At 39.3% G+C, this 20,407-nt stretch overlaps 1 protein-coding gene across 3 annotated transcripts in view; it reads right to left on the reverse strand.

The window, feature by feature from the left end:
- enox1 (ecto-NOX disulfide-thiol exchanger 1) overlaps positions 1-20,407 on the reverse strand; it is a 136,982-nt gene that overhangs the window by 48,682 nt on the left and 67,893 nt on the right. For 2 of the 3 annotated variants that reach the window (XM_051118923.1, XM_051118924.1), the window contains 2 exons: positions 14,211-14,341; positions 10,999-11,136 (listed from right to left, as the gene is read on the reverse strand). In XM_051118923.1, coding sequence (XP_050974880.1) covers positions 10,999-11,136; positions 14,211-14,220 — 148 coding nt within the window. In that variant the 5' untranslated portion in view covers positions 14,221-14,341. The remainder of the gene's footprint in view (positions 1-10,998; positions 11,137-14,210; positions 14,342-20,407) is intronic. The other variant, XM_051118925.1, reaches the window with a different exon arrangement.

Raw genomic sequence — 20,407 nt, forward strand, 5'->3', positions numbered from 1 at the left:
GATGAGAAGAGACCAGGTCACTGCTCTCACTGCAGATGACAAAACCCAGAAAATCTACTAAAGATTAGTTTCTTCTTCAATGAGCTTTCATCACACTAAGCTGCACAGGATCTGAGACCGGAACGCATTGGATTTGTGCAGTAAACCGTGTGCGCTGTAACTCATAACAGAAGTGCTATACCTGCATGCACACTTTATATTGTATATACATGTTTGACGACAGCGATATATGATTGAAAAAACAAATGAATCTGTTCAGTATCAACTTCTGCAGCGATGTAGGATGATTTTAAAATGATATTTGAAGTTGAGGGAGAAAATACGGTATGAGTTTTTTGACATACCCTAACTGTCTTGAGCCAGAATACACAGAGTTCAAGGACTGCAAGGCAAGACGAGCATTTGAGAATAAAAAGTATTTAAATTGTATTATTTTAAATGTAAATAACTGATCGTTTCACTAGATCAGACCCTTCTTCCTCAGCTGGGATCATCTGCAACCGCATTTGGGATCGTTTGAACCCGCATTTAAGCTGCATTTTGGAAGTTCAAACACAGGGCACCATAGCAGTCCATTATATGGAGAAAAATGCTGAAATGTTTTCCTCAAAAAACATAATTTCTTTACGACTGAAGAAAGAAAGACATGAACATCGTGGATGACAAGAGGGTGAGTACATTATTTGTAAATAGCTCTGGAAGTGGAGTTCTACTTTAAATTCTATTAGGTTCTGTTTTTGCTACACATATGCTCGTCTTGGACACTACTGATGTACATGCAGGCGGTTTTGTCCAGTAAACCAGTAAACCTTGTTCAGTAAACCTGAACAGTTGGGAGAAATGATGCGTCAAAATATTTGATATGTGCGTCAGATCTTAAAGCGACAGCAGCGTAAATCTGGAGCCGCCGACCACGTCATAAATATTAATCAAACACCAAAAGAAAAAGAGAAAAATCACTCACTATTCTTCACTGAATCACTTATTAACTTTAATATGAATCTTTAATGTATACAGTGAAGATTTTGCAGCATTTTATTTTTACATTTATTACTTCATGGAATGTCTGACTATTTCTGTAATAGTCTTTACACAGATTTACAAAACTTTACAAAACTAAAAATTATATATTTTTTAAAGATTCTATTTTTATAAATACAATTTCATTTGTATTTTTGATTAATATATGTATCTATCCTTTTGCTTGTAATACTTGGAGTGTTTATTTGCCTTCAGTAAGCTTGGGAATGTTTTACTTACATTAGTTTATTAGTTTTTGCTGTATTAAAAATATTATTATTTTTTAAACATGGTGGCAGTTTATAGCTTCAAAGAAAAATATTTTTTCTAACACTTTTTGCGGCAATAGTTTTTATGGGTCCAAAACCGTCATCAATTACTCCTTACATAATGTAATTTATTGTAATTAATGTAACTAAATACATTCAAAAATAAAACAGGTGTGAGTTTACTTGTAAAGTGGTTGTAAGGTTGTAAAGACTAGGTTTATCCCTCACAGCCTCATTTTCACCCAGGAAAAAATTTCAAAATGCCCTCTCTAAGGTCTAACCATTTGTCATATACAACCCAAAACACACACAGCCATAATCAGAGATAAGAGGTGCATTTTCTGTTCCTAAGGTCCCATTTACCAAGATACCTACTTCTTTACCCCCACCCTTGAATTTATACATTTACTATAATGATGAATAAAGTCCTGCCCTATAATTTTTCACAATCTAAAAACTGTTTCACTCTGAAATATGTCACAATAAGTCAGGCATAACTTCTGTTACATGACTTTAAATTTGCTAAGCAGAGCAGGAACCTAACTGAGATGACATGAAATAAAAAATGGCTTAGCTTGGTTTGCTTTTTTTACATTACAATTGACATTGCATTTTTCTAGTTGTAAAGAAAATTGTTAAATTGTTAAAAACAGGGGTGCCCAAACCCTGTCCTGGTTCTTGGTTTAGCTCCAACTTGCCTCAACACACCTGCCAGGGGGTTTCTAGTATGCCTAGTAAGAGCTTGATTAGCTGGTTCAGGGGTGTCTAATTGGGGCTGGAGCTAAACTCTGTAGGACACAGGACCTCCAGGACCGAGTTTAGGGTGAAACAATGTAAAGATACTGACAAACAGTACTGTTTCCTTGGACTCGGACTCGACTCGGACTCAGCCCTTTGGGACTCGGACTTGAGTCTGACTTGGCCCATTTTGGACTCGGACTCGATTGGTTAAAGACTCGGACTCAACTTAGGTGGACTTGAACCCAACACTAGATGAGAATATTGCATTATCGCAATATAAATCACTGCAAAGATGTGAATATACAAGGATTTGTGCCAGGCCACACAAATTATGCAAACTGAGCAACGCAAATGGCACGAAAAATAATGAACTCCAGCAGGAAATACGCATGACACATTGTCAGGCAAGCCAATCAGCGAAGAGCTTATTGACACATCAGTTTGACACGTTGCTGTTGTTGTGCGTGAAAACACTCTGCAAAACAAAAAAAAAAAAAAAAAAATCTGCAAGTATTCTAGAGTGATTAACTTGATGCTAATTATCGTTTTGTTTTTGGTGTGCTCACACCATAAGACACATCAGAAGGTAATATTAAAGCTCTATTCTAAAACTGTTTTCAAATTGAACAGTTACAATTAAAAAGTCAAAATACATTCATATTAACACTCAAACGTGAGACTGTTAAGAGCTTGATTTTGCAATCCTGCATTTGAAAATCTGAAGCTGTGCTTTCACTGTATGTATCTAATAAGTAGCTTCCACTACTACATTATAAAAGAAGATATATAATGTTAATTAAAAAAAAAACAAATGTTGACATCTATGAAAATCAGAAAATGTGTTTTGTCTTACTAATTAGGCCTCTTAACTAATAAGGTCATGTTCAGTTCATTATAATTACTGTGCTGAGTCAACCACTTATAAGCACTCAGTAATTTGTTCTCATTAAAACAGCTTGAAATACAGAGAAATGAATAGTACGGTTTAAAATATGTTTCAAATCTTCATTCACATAAGATTCTAGTCATTAGAGTAGCCTAATAAAAGGTTTTTTATTTATTTATTTTATTCCCACGCATGCATACAACCTCAGACCATCAATTAACATCTTGTGAAGTGAAAAGATGCATAAGAAACAAATCTCGTTCTGACGGCACCCATTCACTGCAGAGGATCCACTGGTGAGCAAGTGATGCAATGCTACATTTCTCCAAATCTGTTCTGATGAAGAAACAAACTCTATGACCTGAGGGTGAGTACATTTTCAGCAAAAGTTCATATTTGGGTGAATTATACCTTTAATGATGGTTAACTGTGACCGAGAGAGCACTTTAAAATGGTATCAACAGGACTGAAAGTGTGACAGTAGGTCAACTGCCCTCAAAACAGTGCAGCTTTGTCTCTCTTAGGCAGATTTAATATAGTGTGATGTAGAAACAAAAACCTACTTTGTGTAGTAGCTTGTAGAGTAACTTGAGCTTGTTCAAATTTAAATTATGTCTAGCTTGTAGCTTGTCAAAGTACAGTTTCAACATAGTTTCAGCAACACCGCTCTCCAAAACATTATTCAGTTACTGAGAGTTCAGTATTTTCACAATGTTGTAATATTTCAGCCTTAATCAGGGCAATCCCGCTTACTTTGTCCTGTTGTGACATAATCCAATGGAGAACAGTAAATCTAACACAAGAAATGCTTGAACTGGAAGAAAATCTCGAATCCCTTGCTGAGAAATAAGAGATGATGAAAATTATGAAGCGTAAATCTCCTAGCGGCTGCAATCATGTGAGACGCATTGGGAGATCCATGCAAAACCCAAATCAAAATGTAAACAGGTAAATTACACACACGCCTTCACATTTATCGTTTCTTAATGTTGTTTTTCTTCAGTCAGAGTGATTCAAGGACTACTCAATCCTTTGGCTCACAGCTCTTGTTTCTTTTCCAACAACCTGCTTCAGGTTTTATTTGTCGTTATTATCTGCTTTCCATTAAAATTGGATTCAGTACGAAGTCTGCAGCTTGCAAAACATTTAGTTCCTACAGGACACAGCTGCTCATCATTTCGGAGGTGAGACGGCATTAATCAGAACCCATCACAAACACCATTACTAAATGCAAAGTGCCAGCCCTTGCAGCCTCAGGCCCTGCAGTCCAAATATATAATCCGCAAGGAAATTTGTCTCAGCTGTTTTTTACAGTCTCGCTTTTTTTGGGGCTTGAAAGATTTCCAGTCATTGCTCACCACAGCTAATATGCATAATTATCCAAAGCACCCAAAATGACAGTGAATAACTCTAGCAGCACTGAGTCACACAACAAACCTACATATAACATGTACTGCTTAGGTTCTATTAAAACTGAAGCTATTTGGTGTGTACATTAGGGTTGCGCAGTTTAGAGGGAAATTGTGCTTTTTCTATAAAAAATTGTGATTGCTGTGCCTTTTTATAGGGCTGCAAAAAATTGTTTTAATCACAATAGTAACAACAACAACAACAACAACAATAAATAATAATAATAATAATAATAATAATTATTATTATTATTATTATTATTATTATATTAAACAGTACTGCAAAATAATAATTTGTATTTGTATTTGTATTTTATTTTATTTTATTTTAATAAAAGGGCTACACAGTTTTGCCAGTTATAATCACAATAGTAACAACAACAACAACAACAATAATAATAATAATAATAATAATAATAAACAGATACTGTAAAATAATTATTTTATTTTATTTTATTTTATTTTATTTTATTTTATTTTATTTTATTTTATTTTATTTCTTAAGCTCCAAATTTGCTGTGCTTTTTTGTAGGGCTGCACAATATGGCCAGTTATAATCACAATAGTAACAACAACAACATTATTATTATTATTATTATTATTATTATTATTATTATTATTGTTATACTGTAAAATAATTATTTTATTATATTTTATTATTATTAATATTTTATTATTATATGTATTATTATATTATTTTATTTTAAAGCTCCAAATTTGCTGTGATTTTTTTGTAGGGCTGCACAATTTGGACAATTATGATCACAGTAGCAGCAACAGTAGGAACAACAACAACAATAATAATAATACTGTAAAATAATATTTATTTATTTATGTATTTATTTATTTAAGCTCCAAATTTGCTGTGCTTTTTTGTATGGCTGCAAAAAATGAATAAATAAATAAATTATTTATTATGAATAAATTATTTATCATGAATAAATTAATAAATTTAACAGTAGCAACAACAACAACAACAATAATAATAATAATAGTGTAAAATTGTTATTATTGTCATTATTATTATTATTATTACATTTAAATTGTAATTACTACTGTAATATTCCACTGTAAAAATATATATATTGTCAGGATTGTGTTCTGTTTTGTCTTGTTCTTCCTAGTGTTTTTCCCTTCTATCTCTAGTGTATTTGGTTTAGTCTTGTCTCCCCCTTTGGTTTTGTATATCATTGGTTTAGTCCTGCCCATATTTGTACTTCCCCTCGTTTGCTCGTTTGTAACCACTCCCCTGGTTCTGTGTATTTAAGTTTGGTTGTTCCTCCTGGTCATTGTCGGTGATTATTGTTTCACTGTGTTTTTGTTGTGGTTGCTGTTCCTTGCTGGTGTTCTTCATATTATGTACTCTTTGGATTGTTTAAATAAACGTGCATTGATTGGATCTCCGCTCTCCTGCTGTTCGTTCCCGCACACGACGACAACCCTGACAGATATATATATATATATATATATATATATAATATTATTATTATTATGAAAAAAAAAAAACAAATACACATTTTTATGGCTTTCTTAATTTCTTAAGTTTCAGACATATAATCATCAGTTTAACACTTTACTCTGAAACATGCATTGCATGTTTACTTAAATCAAAATTGCAGCTTTTGGGATTTGATAATTGCACTAGTCATTTTGTGAATTTGGTTTGATTTTAATTAATTGTCCAGTCCTAGTCTACATATTTAATGCACGTATAACCGCTATGCTTTTATGTTTATTGTTAAACACCCCTTAATGTTTTCAGACACTTTTAAATGAATTTTAGCAGATAATTATTAATATAAAATAAATATATACATATATTACATATATTACAACCTTGAGTTATTTAGAATATTGGCATCAGCTATTAAGAAAACAACTTTCTCTCAGTACTTTTCTAAATAAATAAATAAATCAATAAAAGCTCTCGTTGACTGTGTTCACATTCGTGTTTCTAGGTCCTAGTGCTTCCATAAACAGCACTCAGGAAGATGTTTCTTTGTCATTACAGTGCAATAGTTAAATAGGTCATAGCGACGGCACGCAACTGTTTCTGGTGGAGCCTGATTTGGGTTTTATTTTCCCTTTCTTTCTTCTTCGTCTTCTAAGCCACTTAAAGCAGCCTTGGTGAATCTTGTGTAAATCTGTGCATTCATACATTCAGGGCTTACACCATTTCTGAACTCAAATCTCCCAGCATGCTCTGTATAAAACTCGCACAATGGAGCCGCAACAATAGCGACTCGTAACTGCGGGAAAAATGTCTATATTTAGAGTACCATTCATTGTTGTGTTTCATCAATCCAGCAGGATAAAACCGTCTGAAAAAAAATTCTCACAAAGCATGTCTTCTAATGAGCTGGTGCAAATAAACATTTATAATCAATAGAAAATGTGCTGAAATACTGAGAATGAAACTGCCTGCGAGGACAAATTGTGCAAGTGGGCATCTGCTATGCGAGCAGCAAATTTATGAGCAGATACGGGACAAAATAGAAGCTGTGCGTGTGTCATAAGCAATATGTGTGATGTTGAAGTGTGCCTGGAAACATGCTGAAGGAAATTAAAACAAAGCTCAGAGGTTATTTCAGCATAATCTGTTATATTTGACAGAAACCATGCGAATCTTTTCCAAAAATTCTTTTGAAGCTGGAATTTCTGTCAGCATCATTATAGCCTTTTTCCAGCCTGAACCAGCATTTGTGCTAGAGTCACAAAATCCTTTCCAGGTATCTAGAGGCATATCGCTGGAACCCTCCGTGTACTACATGTGCGAAAGAAACACAGGAAGAAAGAGGATACCGTATATGAAATCCTCGTGTGAATTGCTGGAAGTGTTTCTTTCAGCTTTGGCGTATTACCAGAGGCTTTAGCTCTCAGAAGCTGGGGATAATAGTTTTAATATTCATTCTCAGATGATTTCTGAAATCACCCAAGAACAAAAAGAAAACCTATATGAAATTCAAATGACTTGTGCCTTCCCAAATTCTCATAAATAATCATGATCTGAAATATCGGCTCATGCATTTTAATCTGAGCCTAATTTGCCTCAATCCACTGCTTCTCTAGCGTGATAGTAATTATAATAGGATCCTAACCAAGGAGAGACTTTATTTGTCTGAAAAAATGACACGAGTGCCAGTGCTGGGGATCAGTTCACAAAAAAGCAGCAATGCTACTAACTTTTTTTAGTTTTAAATGATTTCCAGTAACAAGCTACTTTTAGATATTCTACTCATCATGTATTTGAAAGAAATGAATACTTTTATTCAATAGGGATGCATTAAATTGATCAAAAGTTAGAGTAAAAGCATTTACAATGCTACAAAAGTATACTGTCACAAATAAATGCTTTTAAAGACTTTCCCAAAGAATCCTGAAAAAATGTAATGGTTTTTGTACATACATGCACACATAAATAAATAAATAAATAAATAAATGAAGCAAAATGGTTTTCTACATTGATAATTATGTGACACTGAAGACTGGAGTTACTTTATATGAATAAATTAAATTTGACAATATATTAAAACAGAAACAGTTTGTAATAGTTTCCCAATGTTACTATTTTTACTGTGTTTTTTATCAAATCAAAATAGCCTTGGTGGCCATAAGAAATTACTGTAAGACCATAAGACATTTACAAATTTTCCAGACTAAATTTTTTTAATAGTCATATTTGTATTGCAAGCAAATGAGGAGAGAAATATCTCACATTTGTATTGTAAACAAGTAAGAAGAGAAATAATATACTGAAGAAATATTTACTGCTGTTTATTACTGTTCGTATGCGTTGTATAGACGCACATTATTGGATTTTTGCCAAAATACAATATGCCGATATTTTTCAACTCATTTTGGCCAAAAGCTGATGCTGATATCAATATATTTCCTTTTGTTTGGAAAAAAATACCAAGTCTGTTCTGTGCAGAGATTATAAACATTTTTTTTTTTTTTTTTTTTTGGTTAGTTATTATTAGAGCAAAAATGTACTTGTTAGAGCTAAATCAACAATAATAAACTTCTTTTTATAAGAGCACACTAAAAGGTTTGAAAATAACTATAAATCAATCATTTTTTTGTTTGTTTGTTTTTCTCCAGACAATTCACTCCAAGATCAGACCGTGTAAAGCTCAGAGAAATGGCAGACAACCCAAGAACTACACCTCAGACTCTACAGACCTCAGTTAACATGTTAAATGATAAAGTTCATGACAATATCATTAGAAAAATATTTGACAAAAATGGCATGTTTGGAAGGCTTGGCAGGAGAAAGCCTCTTCTACCTAAAGAAAAAACATTGCAGCACAGTTTAGGTCTGCAAAGTTGCATCTGAACAAAACACAAGTCTTCTAGAATAATGTCCTTTGAACAGACGAGACCGAAGTGGAGATGTTTGGCCATAATGCACAGTGCCGAGTTTGGTGAAAACCTAAAGAGCATATCAGCACAAACACCTCATACCAAAAGACAAGCATGCTGGAGGAGGGCTGATCGTTTTGGGCTTGTTTTGTAGCCACAGGACCTTGGCACCTCACAGTCATTGAGTCATTGAGGCCATGTACTCCTCTGTATATCTAGTTTTCTAGAGTCAAATGCGAATCAAGGTGTTGCAATAGCCCAGTCAAAGTCCAGAGCTCATCCTGACTCAAATGCTGTGGTGAGAGCTGTGCATAAGCAAATTCCCACAAACCTCAATAAACTGGAGCAACGTTGAAAAGAAGAGTGCTCCAAATTTCTCCAGAATGATGTGAGAGACTGATGAAGTCACACAGAAAATGAATGCTTCAAGTTATTGCTGCTAAAAGTGGATCTACAGGCAGTTGACTCATAGGGTGTCCTAACTTTGTCACACATGGTCTTTCCCTCTTGGCTGTATTTTTCTTAAATAAATAATGACACTGTGTGACATGTCATGTGATGATGTTTATCTGAGGATTTGTTTCCAAATTCTAAGAATTTTAAGATTTTTTTATTATGTCCTAATACAGAAAACCATAAAAATTCAATAGGGTATCCTAACTTTTATACATGACTGTATATATATAACATAGGCCTATATATGGCGCGCCGCACTGCACTGACCATCAGTGTTCAACGCGCAGTTTCACTCTCCTCCAGCCGCTGTCACTGGCCAGTGTGACACTCTGCTCAATTTTCCGCTCTAGGAATGTGCGTTCCGCTTGTGTACCGCTACTCATGCTCACTGGAAAAACAGAGTCTGTTCAAATAACGCGCCTATAGGAAGTTTCTATATAGTATACTTGTTCCAGTTGCAGCAGCACTACTGTGATATGCTAAAGTAGAGCTGTACTGGCCAACACTGGTAGAATGACCTTACCCTCTCATCCACTGATTTTTGCGAAGTGTAATCGTGATCCATGATCCGTATGCGGTAAAACTACAACTTCCACATTTGTCCATGTGTGTTGCCATAGTATTCATAAGCAGAAACCGAGGATAGCGCGGATATTGCATCATTGACAGGCGACAATGACCAGGGACAAGTCATTATTTAAAACTGGAATTTCTCTGGATTTACAAATCCTTGAGAACTTTTGAGATAACGTAAGCACACAACTGCATGAAATATATAAGACTGTGCAAGTGGTTTTTGGACATTTTATTACAAAAATCTTAGATATTGTGCCTTTAAATCAGAATACTCTTACTACGTGATACTTGTGATTTTACATCATCAATTATTGCTTTAATTATTCAGAAACACAAATATCTTAATGCTGTTTGTTCTATTTTACTTACTGCGCACGTGAGTTATTTCATATCAGGCTGATGCCGATATTTACATTTTAAGCTTTTATCAGCTGATTCCGATATTAATGTTCTGATAACATTATGCATCCCTAATATATAGTACTATGTATGAATTAGTACTGTCGTTTTAACGTAATTAAAGTAAACACTGTTACCCTCTCAAATTATCATTGGATAATATATTCAGATATGAAGATATTGCTCACTTAAGTTTATTGTATTTGGAAGCTTTGGGTTGAAAGAAGCGTACTACATTTTCAAAAGGAGAAGCTTGACTGTAGTTTAACTACTTCCACTCCCACTCATGAGTGCTGTCAAAGCAAGAGAGGTTGAAAGTGTCAAGCACTCCATTAGTCCACTCACTACATCCACAGCTTATTTCAAATAAAGTCATATATGTCTCTGATTAAAAGTGCAACTGGCATTTACAAAATCAGCAAAGCTGTTACGATTGCAGATGGCCGCTGATGGTCACTGGCCAATCACAGGCAGCAATGATAAGAGCAGTCCAGCTCTTGGACAAGCATCTCTATAAAGCTTTAGTCAGCTGGGAGGATTGCAACCAGCGCTCAGGGCTTAAAACAAGAAAGTGGAAGGTACCACCATCACGCCAGGATGTGAGCTTTCCAGAGCCACAACAATCCAGTATCTCAGGCGAAGAATAAAACTCAACAAACTGTAACATGCTTCAATGTTAAATCCAATGTGTAGTGTTGTTTCTAAAGGTCACATATTTGGCCGGGGAGGCTGGTGCCTGTGCTGCTTGCCAGAGGGGGAAATATGGGAACCCCGGTTTAATATCTGCCTTTTATTCCCCCTGCTGTGAAAGGGAAGAGCAGAGAGAGCTGTGGATGAAACAGTAGGATTAGCACACTGGAGGGAGGGCGCAGGGCTTTACCTGATACCAGCTGCTGCCCGGTTAAGCCCATCGGCACAATGCCCAGGTTGTTCATGGCGGTGGCCCAGGCGCCGGGATCGGCCACGGGAACGTTGATGTGGCTCTGCTCGGTTCCCAAACTGCCGATGCCGTCTGCTGCTGCAAAAGACAATAGAGTCCATTAGGCCCTCATGCAAAATGACATGTATCTTTAAAACACACACTGGCTAAACAGCTGCACTGTCAGTTCAGCATAATGTGCCTGCTATGCTGTACATCAAAGACCGGTTGCATCAGTTGTGCACAGATTAGATCCTACTCTAGTTCAGGAGTGTTCAATTAAAGTTTTAAGAGGTCTGAACACTTTTCCAGCAAAGATCCAGACAGTCATAAATTATACTGTTTCAGGAACAAATATGGTGTTTGTGGTTATGAAATGAAACCAGCAATGTATTCCAGTTTCCAAAATTGGCAGAAAAGAAATGATAAATCCTAAAAATTTCCTCTTCAAACCCTGCTGAAAAATCTAGCATATGCTGGTTAGGTATGTTTTGAGCTAGTTTAATCTGGTCATGACCAGCTGAGAACCAGCTCGAACCAGCAGCCATGCTTCAAAACAGAACCTAACCAGCATATGCTTTCTTTTTTTCAACAGGGAAACTGGTGCCTTGTTAAGTATTAAAGGGATAGTTCACCCAAAAATGTAAATTGTTTTATGGTACTGTTATGAATGAGTGTCGAAGACTGACACAGAAGATAAGAAATTGTTGAATAAAGTCATTATTTTTGTTTTCTTTGTGCACTAAAAGTATTCTCATAGCTTCATAACATAACCACTGATGTCACATGGACTATTTTAACAATGTCCTTACTACCTTTCTGGGCCAGTTGTGTTGCTGTCTATGCAGGATCAGAAAGCTCTTGGATTTCATCAAGAATATGTTAATTTGTGTTCTGAAGATAAATGAAGGTCTTGCGCGTTTGGAACGACATGACAGAATTTTCATTTTGGGTGAACTATCCCTTTAACTGTTTAAAAACTGCACTTGTTACCAAAAGAACTTGTATGTAATTGGTGGAAAATTCTGAAATGCTTTGAAAATTTCCTTTGCATGGGCTATTTAAAAACAAAAACAACAACATATTACACATAATTTTAGGATGGACACAATAGTATACTTATAGACCTATAAAAGACAGAAATAAAATATCATATACAATAATTTAGTAGACCAAAGTTGTGCATATCCAAACTGGCTTTGCAACTGTTATAAGTCATTTAAATGTGTGACAAATACAAAAAAAATATTCATAAATAATTTATGGAATAATAACTTAAAGGGGTCATACGATGCAATTTCATGTTTTCCGTTGTCTTTAGAGTGTTACATGCTGTTTGTGCATATATAAGATCTGTAAAGTTGCAAAGATTAATTCTCAAACCCTAAGAGATATTCTTTCTATAAGTTAAATGGCTAATCCAAACACGCCCCCACAAATTTGCACAACACCGCCCAAATGTATACACAAAGAAAGAAGGTGTAACTTTTATTCTTGCTGTAGTATTGTTGAATGCCCCACCATGTCGTGAAGACGTATGTTTAGTTGCGAAAGCAAAACTGCATTGTTTGGCCTTCCAAATGAGTACACAACTAGAAATCAGTGGTTAAGTTATATTTACAACACTGTTCCAGAACAATACAACGCAAATACGCGAGTGTGTGCATCGCATTCTATAGAGGACTGTTTCCTGAACCTGGGAAAGTAGCCTACAACACTGGCTGTGCACAAAGCTCTGTTTCTTTAAAGTGGGGCAATTCCAACTTTGCAAGGAGCGTCTGGCACTTCTGACTTGCAGCCTGTAAGTAGTTTCATTTCTACAGAATTTGCTACTGAATATTCAAACGCAAGTTTTGAGCAGTGTAGAGTAGTGCTTGTTGTTTGTCGTTTCTATGATCACAAATGCAGACATTGTTTTTGCGGTGAAGCAACACAATGAGTAAAAAGACAGTATAAGTGATTATAATCAGTAATTATGTCCCCACTGGATGCAACAAATGCCTCGTTTATAATGGGTTTTATTTTTTTTGTCTCGTTGCGCCAGGACACGGCATCAAAACATGGTAAGGGGCGTAACATTTCTGTCACACAGTTGAGGTATTCGGCCAATCACAACGCACTGGATAGCTGGCTAATCAGAGCACACTGCGCTTTTCAGAGCGATGAGCTTTGTAAAAATCGATGTGTTTCAGAAAGGCAGGGCTGAGAGGAGCAACAATAATGTACAGGATGTCAAAAATAATGTGTTTTTTGAACCTTAAACCGCATAAACACTTTACATTACACCAAATACACAAAACAATGTTCTTTTTAGAAACATCATATGACCCCTTTAACATTTAACAGAGAAAATGGACAATGTCCACCACAGCCATCACCACAAGCACATGGGAGATTTTAATAGGGACTGGCATTAGCACGTTGCTACGCTAATAGCAGGATACTCTAATGATAAGTATGCTAGCATGCATATAGTTTAAATTAGTGTGAAATATTTGTTGATTTAAACTGTGTAGTTAGTAAAATGCACATAAAATACCTTTAAGTTTTGGGTTTCAAGTACAAAAAGAAAGAAGAAAAGGTTATTTTAAGCTTAATTTATTTGATCAGAAACACAGTAAACTATTTTCTATTCTTCAGTGTTACATAATCCTTCAGAAATCATGCCAATCATGCTCAATGTTAAAACACTGAAATGTTCTGCTGCTTTAAACTTTGTTGTAAACTATGATGCATTTGTTTTAGAATTCTGTGATGAATAGAAAGTTAAAAAAACAGAATTTATTTGAAACGGAACATTTTTGTAACACTATAAATGTCTTTACTGTCTCTTTTGATCAATGTAATGCATCCTTGCTGAATGATGTATTCATTTCTTGCAAAAACAAACCCTACTGACCCCAAACATATCTTGGCTTTATTTTTTTCACCAAGCACGTTGGCTTCTCCACAAAGGGCACATGTGAAGCTGCCCTAGAATCTGCCATAATGAGGTATCTCAGAAGACAGCATAATCATCCAGCCTACGTTTGGAATGGTTTTCACATCATTAGCGTGCCCATGATGCCTTAAAATGCTGCCCACGTAGGCAGCTTGCTAGATTTTGGAAGCATGTGCGGTATGACTACTCTGCTAAACAGGACAAGTACTGGACATAATTAGAGGTTAGTTACCGCTAGCCATGGCCCGTCGTCACTGTTTGTTTCTGTGGGTGCCACTGCTGTCACCAGAGCCCTTGCTCTTCCAAGACAGCTGGCCGGGGAGAACGACGCTCTCAGGAACTCATCACAGCATTCAGAGAAACCTGCAGCACACACAAACGAGAGCCGAGACGGCATTCAGAGCACAGCCACACTTTTATTAGGACTATTTAATGCGGCCGAGGAAGGCCGCTCTGTTCCCAGCGCTCCAGCTACAAATGCCTCCTCAGATAGAGGGAGGCTATAAATAGTAATGATAATCACTAGAGGAGAAATATCACAGTAACTCTCATTATCGGTTCCTAATGTGCGAACTCTTACCATCACACCGGGTCCAATAGTTTCTACAGCAGCGGTAACAAGACTGCAGGAAATGCCTTCAAGGACATGTAGCTCCTTAAAGCCACTTTGAGACATTCTGTCAGTGCATCCGCTCTAAATGACTTACAGCTGACCCATCAGTCTTCCATCAAAATGACACATGTCATCCGCTGATGGGTCACAGTGTGTGCGAGTGAGATCTGACCCCCTCCCGCCTGCGTTTCCCCCTGACAGATCACATCCCCTCCTCCTGCACTCCCATCCTCGTGCATTATATCATCCTGGAAATCAAAGTCTGTGAGATGGGGCCATTAAGCTGTTTAATACGGGTCGGAATAATGGATCCCATACGCGGCGAACGCGCAGTGCTCCGTCCCCAGTGGGGCTGTGAGAGTGAAGTATCATCAGTATGCCAAACTTGTTCCTCTCTGCCACTCTAAACCACAGCACATTATTCAAATCTGACACGCGGATATCAACTTAGGAGCGATGCAATTCCCTTTAATTGAGAAACAATCATATCACAACTTTGATTAGGCACAGTGCTAATGTGTTTGCGTTTTATTTGCAGGAAACAGATATCTGGTGAAAAAGCATGTGGATTTTAACTCTTTCAGAATAATGGCTGGCATCTCCGGTGGAAAAATATGAAGCATGAGAAACGTGGCAGGTGCTCCACAATGTGCAGTAGCGCTTTGCACACTTAACCCTATAAAGCCTACTGGATCATATTTAAAACATGAATTTGAGGATTTTTTAAAAATCTGTATCTCTTAATTATCATGTTTTATACAACAGTTCTTTCTGATCCTTGAATCTGATTGGCTGAGAGGAGTGCAACATTCCAGTGATAACAGAACTCTAACCGTTTCATCGTTTGTATCACACCGCTTGTGGTATTTCTCACAGAGAGTGTCATGGTGAACGCCTAAATCCACTTTAATTTTATAAATAATACTGTTTTTGTGTCACTAAATGTAGTTTTAAAAGTTTTTAGGTGAGAATGTACTTGTTTAGACTTCAAATATGCAGTTTGGTTATAAAGAAAACGTTTATTTGAAAATTTGCTTCAATGTTTTTGGAGATGTGAGCTTCAGGGCGTCAGCGGCCATTCAGCACTCATGAACCCGTCGAGAGCAGCCTTACCTCGGCCAGATCTTCTGGAATTTGCTGCTGGCTCTGATATATCTATAGTGGTTAAACATGAAATATAACTCATTTATATCTAACGGGCAGTCTTTTGTCTCAGTTGGCTGATAGGAGTGTGATATTCTAGTGATAAGTGAACTCCAATCGTTTCACCATTTGTATTACTCTGCTTGTCTTTTTTCTAACAGCGAGTGTCATGGCGGATGCCCAAATACACTATAATTTCATAAATAATAGTTTTTGTTTTACGGAATGTAGTTTTAAAAATTTTTAGGTGAGAATGTACTTGTTTAGACTTCAAATACGCGAATATCATGTTTTTAATAAAGAAAACGTCTATTTGAAAATTGGCTTAAATGTTTCAAAGATGCAAGCTCCAGGGCATCAGCGCACATGAACCCATCAAGAACTGCCTCACCTCGGCCAGATCTTCTGAATTTCCTGCTAGGTCCGATCTCTATAGTGGTTAAACAAGAGATATTATTTTTTGGGGGGTAAATTTAACGGGCAGTCTTTGGTCTCATTAATCTATTATCTGTTCCAGAGGAAATAGTTTTGGCTGAGGACAAAATCTCATCATGTTATATGTGACCCTGGACCACAAAACCAGTCTTATGTTGCACGGTTATATTTGTAGCAGTAGCCAAAAATACATTGGATGGGTCAAATTTATCGATTTTTCTTTCATGCCAAAAAGGATATTAAGTAAAGATTATGTTTCATGAAAATATTTTGTAAATTTCCTACCGTAAATATATCAAAACTTAAATTTTGATTAGTAATATGCATTGCTATGAACTTCATTAAGGCGATTTTCTCAGTATTTAGAATTTTTTGCACCATCAGATTTCAGATTTTCAAATAGTTGTATTTCGGCCAAATATTGTCCTTTCCTAACAAACATCAATGGAAAGCTTATTTATTCAGCTTTCAGATGATGTATAAATCTTTACAAAAAAAAAAATAAAAAATTACACTTACGACTGGTTTGGTCCAGGGTCACATATTTTATGTAACGTTAATGCTGTATTACAGAGCGCTGCCTTTGTACACACACACATATTTTATTTAAAGGTTCAAAAACTTGAGATATGATATGAATAATATGAAAAATGTACCTTATTTACTTTCTTAATACATGTTCCTGGTCTCACTGTGCACGATTAATGGGTGCATGCTATTGTGCGTGACATTGCATGAATGTCTTCATAATACTCAAATTTTAAAAACTTGTTCTGTCTGTGAAATGACTTTCCTATTCTTGTAACACCAATTTACATGATCCTGTCATAATAAAATGCGGATTCAATCAATTTCTGATGCATGAAATCAAGTCCTGCCCTACATTTTGTCTTGTTGAATATGCTGTTTCACTCAGAAATGGACCACATTAGAATAAAACATACAGCTTTTACCTCAATGCATACATAAATACAATATTTGATGAGACAAATATTGCTTGACGAGTGCAGACGTGTGTATTGCTCAGGAGTCAATTTTTTAAAGCTCCTAAGGGACACAGAATGCAATTTTGCATTGTTTTTCATTGTTTTCATGTCTCATGAATAATTCAGACCTATCTTTCATTTAATCTTCAATTTGTCTTCTGCTAAAATTCTTCAGGTGGAATCAATCAAGACTCAAAATGGGCCAATTCTTTGACAAAGTAAACTTGTCCAAAAGTTGTGGTTGGTGGTCAGTTTGTGTGTAAATGTATACGTTTGAACAACTTTTTTAACAATCTCAGCAGCATTTTTTCTGTTTTCAAAAGCAGCCAAGATCTCATTTGTGATTTTTTTTTTTTTTTGAGTGGGTGAAAAATCTAAAACAAAGCATACTGTAACGTTGAGTGAGAGACGTGAGGCGAGCGGATCCATTTGCATACTTTTATTAACGGGATTAGACATAGACATGGTCAGGCAGGCAGGGTCAGACAACGGCAGGCAGGTGTATGGACGACGAGACAAGAGTAATCCTAAATCCAGGCAAGGGTCAATACAGCGGCGAACGAAATCAGAGAAGGGCTAGGCAGAGAGTAATCCGTAAAGACAGGCGAGAGTTCAAACAACAAGAAAACAAAACACAGAATGGCAAGGGGAAACGCTTTGTATGAATGATAGTAACAATTCAATACTCGGCGAGGAGTGACAGGAAGTCCGGGGTATTTATACAGTCTCTGATTGGACGGGGGGGGAAGTGCAATGGCTGATGGGGAGTGTAGTCCGGGGTGTAGTGTGGCAGTCCGTGCGTTACAAAACGCAAGAGCGACGTCTGGTGGTGAGCGGTCCGCAGCTCACTGACCAGATCATAACATAGCCCCCCCCCCAAAGAGCGGCTTCCAGACGCTCCAAACAAACCACAGTCCAAGGAAGCGGTGGGGCGGGGGTTAGACAGAGCAAGGGCCGGAGGGCCAGGTCCCTGCGGAGGACCCGGTGATTGAGGCAGGACCGGCAGAGCAGGAACCCTCCAGGGCGGAGCCGGAGGCGGGACGGGCGACGCAAGAGCCCTCCAGGGTGGAGCCGGATGCAGAGCGTGAGGCGCAGGCGCCCTCCAGGGCGGAGCCGGAGACGGGACAGGCGAAGCAGGAGGCGCAGCAGCCCTCCGGGGCGGAGCAAGAGGCGGAGCAGCCCTCCAGGGCGGAACAGGAGGCGGAGCAGGAGGCGTAGCAGCCCTCCGGGGCGGAGCAAGAGGCGCAGCAGCCCTCCGGGGCGGAGCAGGAGGCGCAGCAGCCCTCCGGGGCGGAACAGGAGGCGCAGCAGCCCTCCGGGCGGAACAGGAGGCGCAGCAGCCCTCCGGGCGGAACAGGAGGCGCAGCAGCCCTCCGGGCGGAACAGGAGCGCAGCAGCCCTCCGGGGGCGGAACAGGAGGCGCAGCAGCCCTCCGGGGCGGAACAGGAGGCGCAGCAGCCCTCCGGGGCGGAACAAGAAACCGTGTCTTGGTCTGGGACCTGGGGAAAGCAGGGACAGAGGAGGTAGACAGAATAGAGGAAGAAGGCGCCACAGCCCTCCGGGGCGGAACAGGAGGCGAAGCAGGAGGCGCCGCAGCCCTCCGGGGCGGAGCAGGAGGCTGCGTGATGGACTGGGACCTGGGGAGAACAGTGACAGAGGATGCAGATAGGAAAAAGGGAGAAGCAGAGAGTTTAGAGGTTAACGCCCCCTCCATAAGAGGTTCTACGGCAGGCGCCGACACCTCTGGAGGCATTGGCGCAGCTTCTCCGACGGGGAAGGCCTCTGGAGCAGGCTTGTGATCAGATGAGAGCTCTGGTGCAGGCTTGTGATCAGACGAGAGCTCTGGTGCAGGCTTGTGATCAGACGAGAGCTCTGGTGCAGGCTTGTGATCAGACGAGAGCTCTGGTGCAGGCTTGTGATCAGACGAGCTCTGGTGCAGGCTTGTGGGGCGAGGCTCTGGTGCAGGCTTGTGATCAGACGAGCTCTGGGGCAGGCTTGTGATCAGACGAGAGTTCTGGGGCAGGCTTGTGATCAGACGAGAGCTCTGGTGCAGGCTTGTGATCAGACGAGAGCTCTGGGGCAGGCTTGTGATCAGACGAGAGCTCTGGGGCAGGCTTGGGAACAGGCGTGACCTCAGGAGCTGACTTGGGAACAGGCGTGACCTCAGGAGCTGACTTGGGAACAAGCGTGACCTCAGGAGTGCAGTGTGCGGCCCACACACACCAAATGGCGACTGCCATGACAGGAAGAGCAGCAGCTGGGGGCAGAACCTCACTAACAGTTGGTCTAGGAGACGCTGAAACCGCCGAGATGTTAGCTGCCCATACTAGCACTGGGGGTGGACCCAGTACGCTGGCCATCATGGAAGGCCGCGACCCAAGGATGTCGAACGGGGCGTGACTTAGCTCTGGACCGTCAGGTGATGCATGGCGGGACTCTGGGCGGTCAGACGAGACGTGACTTGGTCCTGGATGGACAGACGAGTCGTGACTGGGCTCGTGAAGTTTAGTAGTGGGTTGACTTGGTTGGTGGTGACCAACTGTGATTTGGCTGGACTTTTGGAGACCAGCTGTGACCTCGCTAGGCGCAGGGACGACGGCTGTGACATTACTGGACTTGTGACTTGGGAGCGTGAGCTCTGGGAGTTCAGAGGAGACGTGAGGAGGCTCTGGCCAGACGTGACTTGGACCTGAAGGAGCGACTGTGACTCGACTTGGCTTATGGAGGTCAGCTAAGGATTGACTTGGCTCGGGAATAACTGTAGCAACATCTGTGTCTTGACTTGACTCGTGGGGAACAGCTGGTTCCTTGTTTGACTCATGGAGGACAACAGCTGTATCTTGGCTTGGCGCGTGAACCACAGCTGTGACTTGGCTTGACTCTGAAGCTTGGCCGGACTCTGAAGCTGCAGATGCAGCTCGACTAGGTTCAGCAGCTTGACTAGGTTCTGCAGCCTGACTTGACACAGGAAAAGTAGCTGTAGTCTTGCTTGGCTCGGGGGTGGCAGCTGTGACTTTACTTGACTTAGGAAACGCAGCTGCGACTTGACTGGAATCAGGGGTAGCTGCCACTTTTGCTGCCCATACAGCCATTAGGGGTGAGTCCAGCACATGGGCCATCATGATAGGCAGTGATCTTGGGATGTCAGGCGGGACGTGACTTGACTCAAGAACCACGGCTGTGACCTTGCTTGACTCAGGAACCGCTTCAGGAAGGGCGGCCACGATAGGTGCAGACTCCGGAGCAGGAAAC

The sequence above is a fragment of the Labeo rohita genome, chromosome 9 (genome assembly GCF_022985175.1).
Source record: "Labeo rohita strain BAU-BD-2019 chromosome 9, IGBB_LRoh.1.0, whole genome shotgun sequence".
NCBI classification, from domain to species: domain Eukaryota; kingdom Metazoa; phylum Chordata; class Actinopteri; order Cypriniformes; family Cyprinidae; genus Labeo; species Labeo rohita.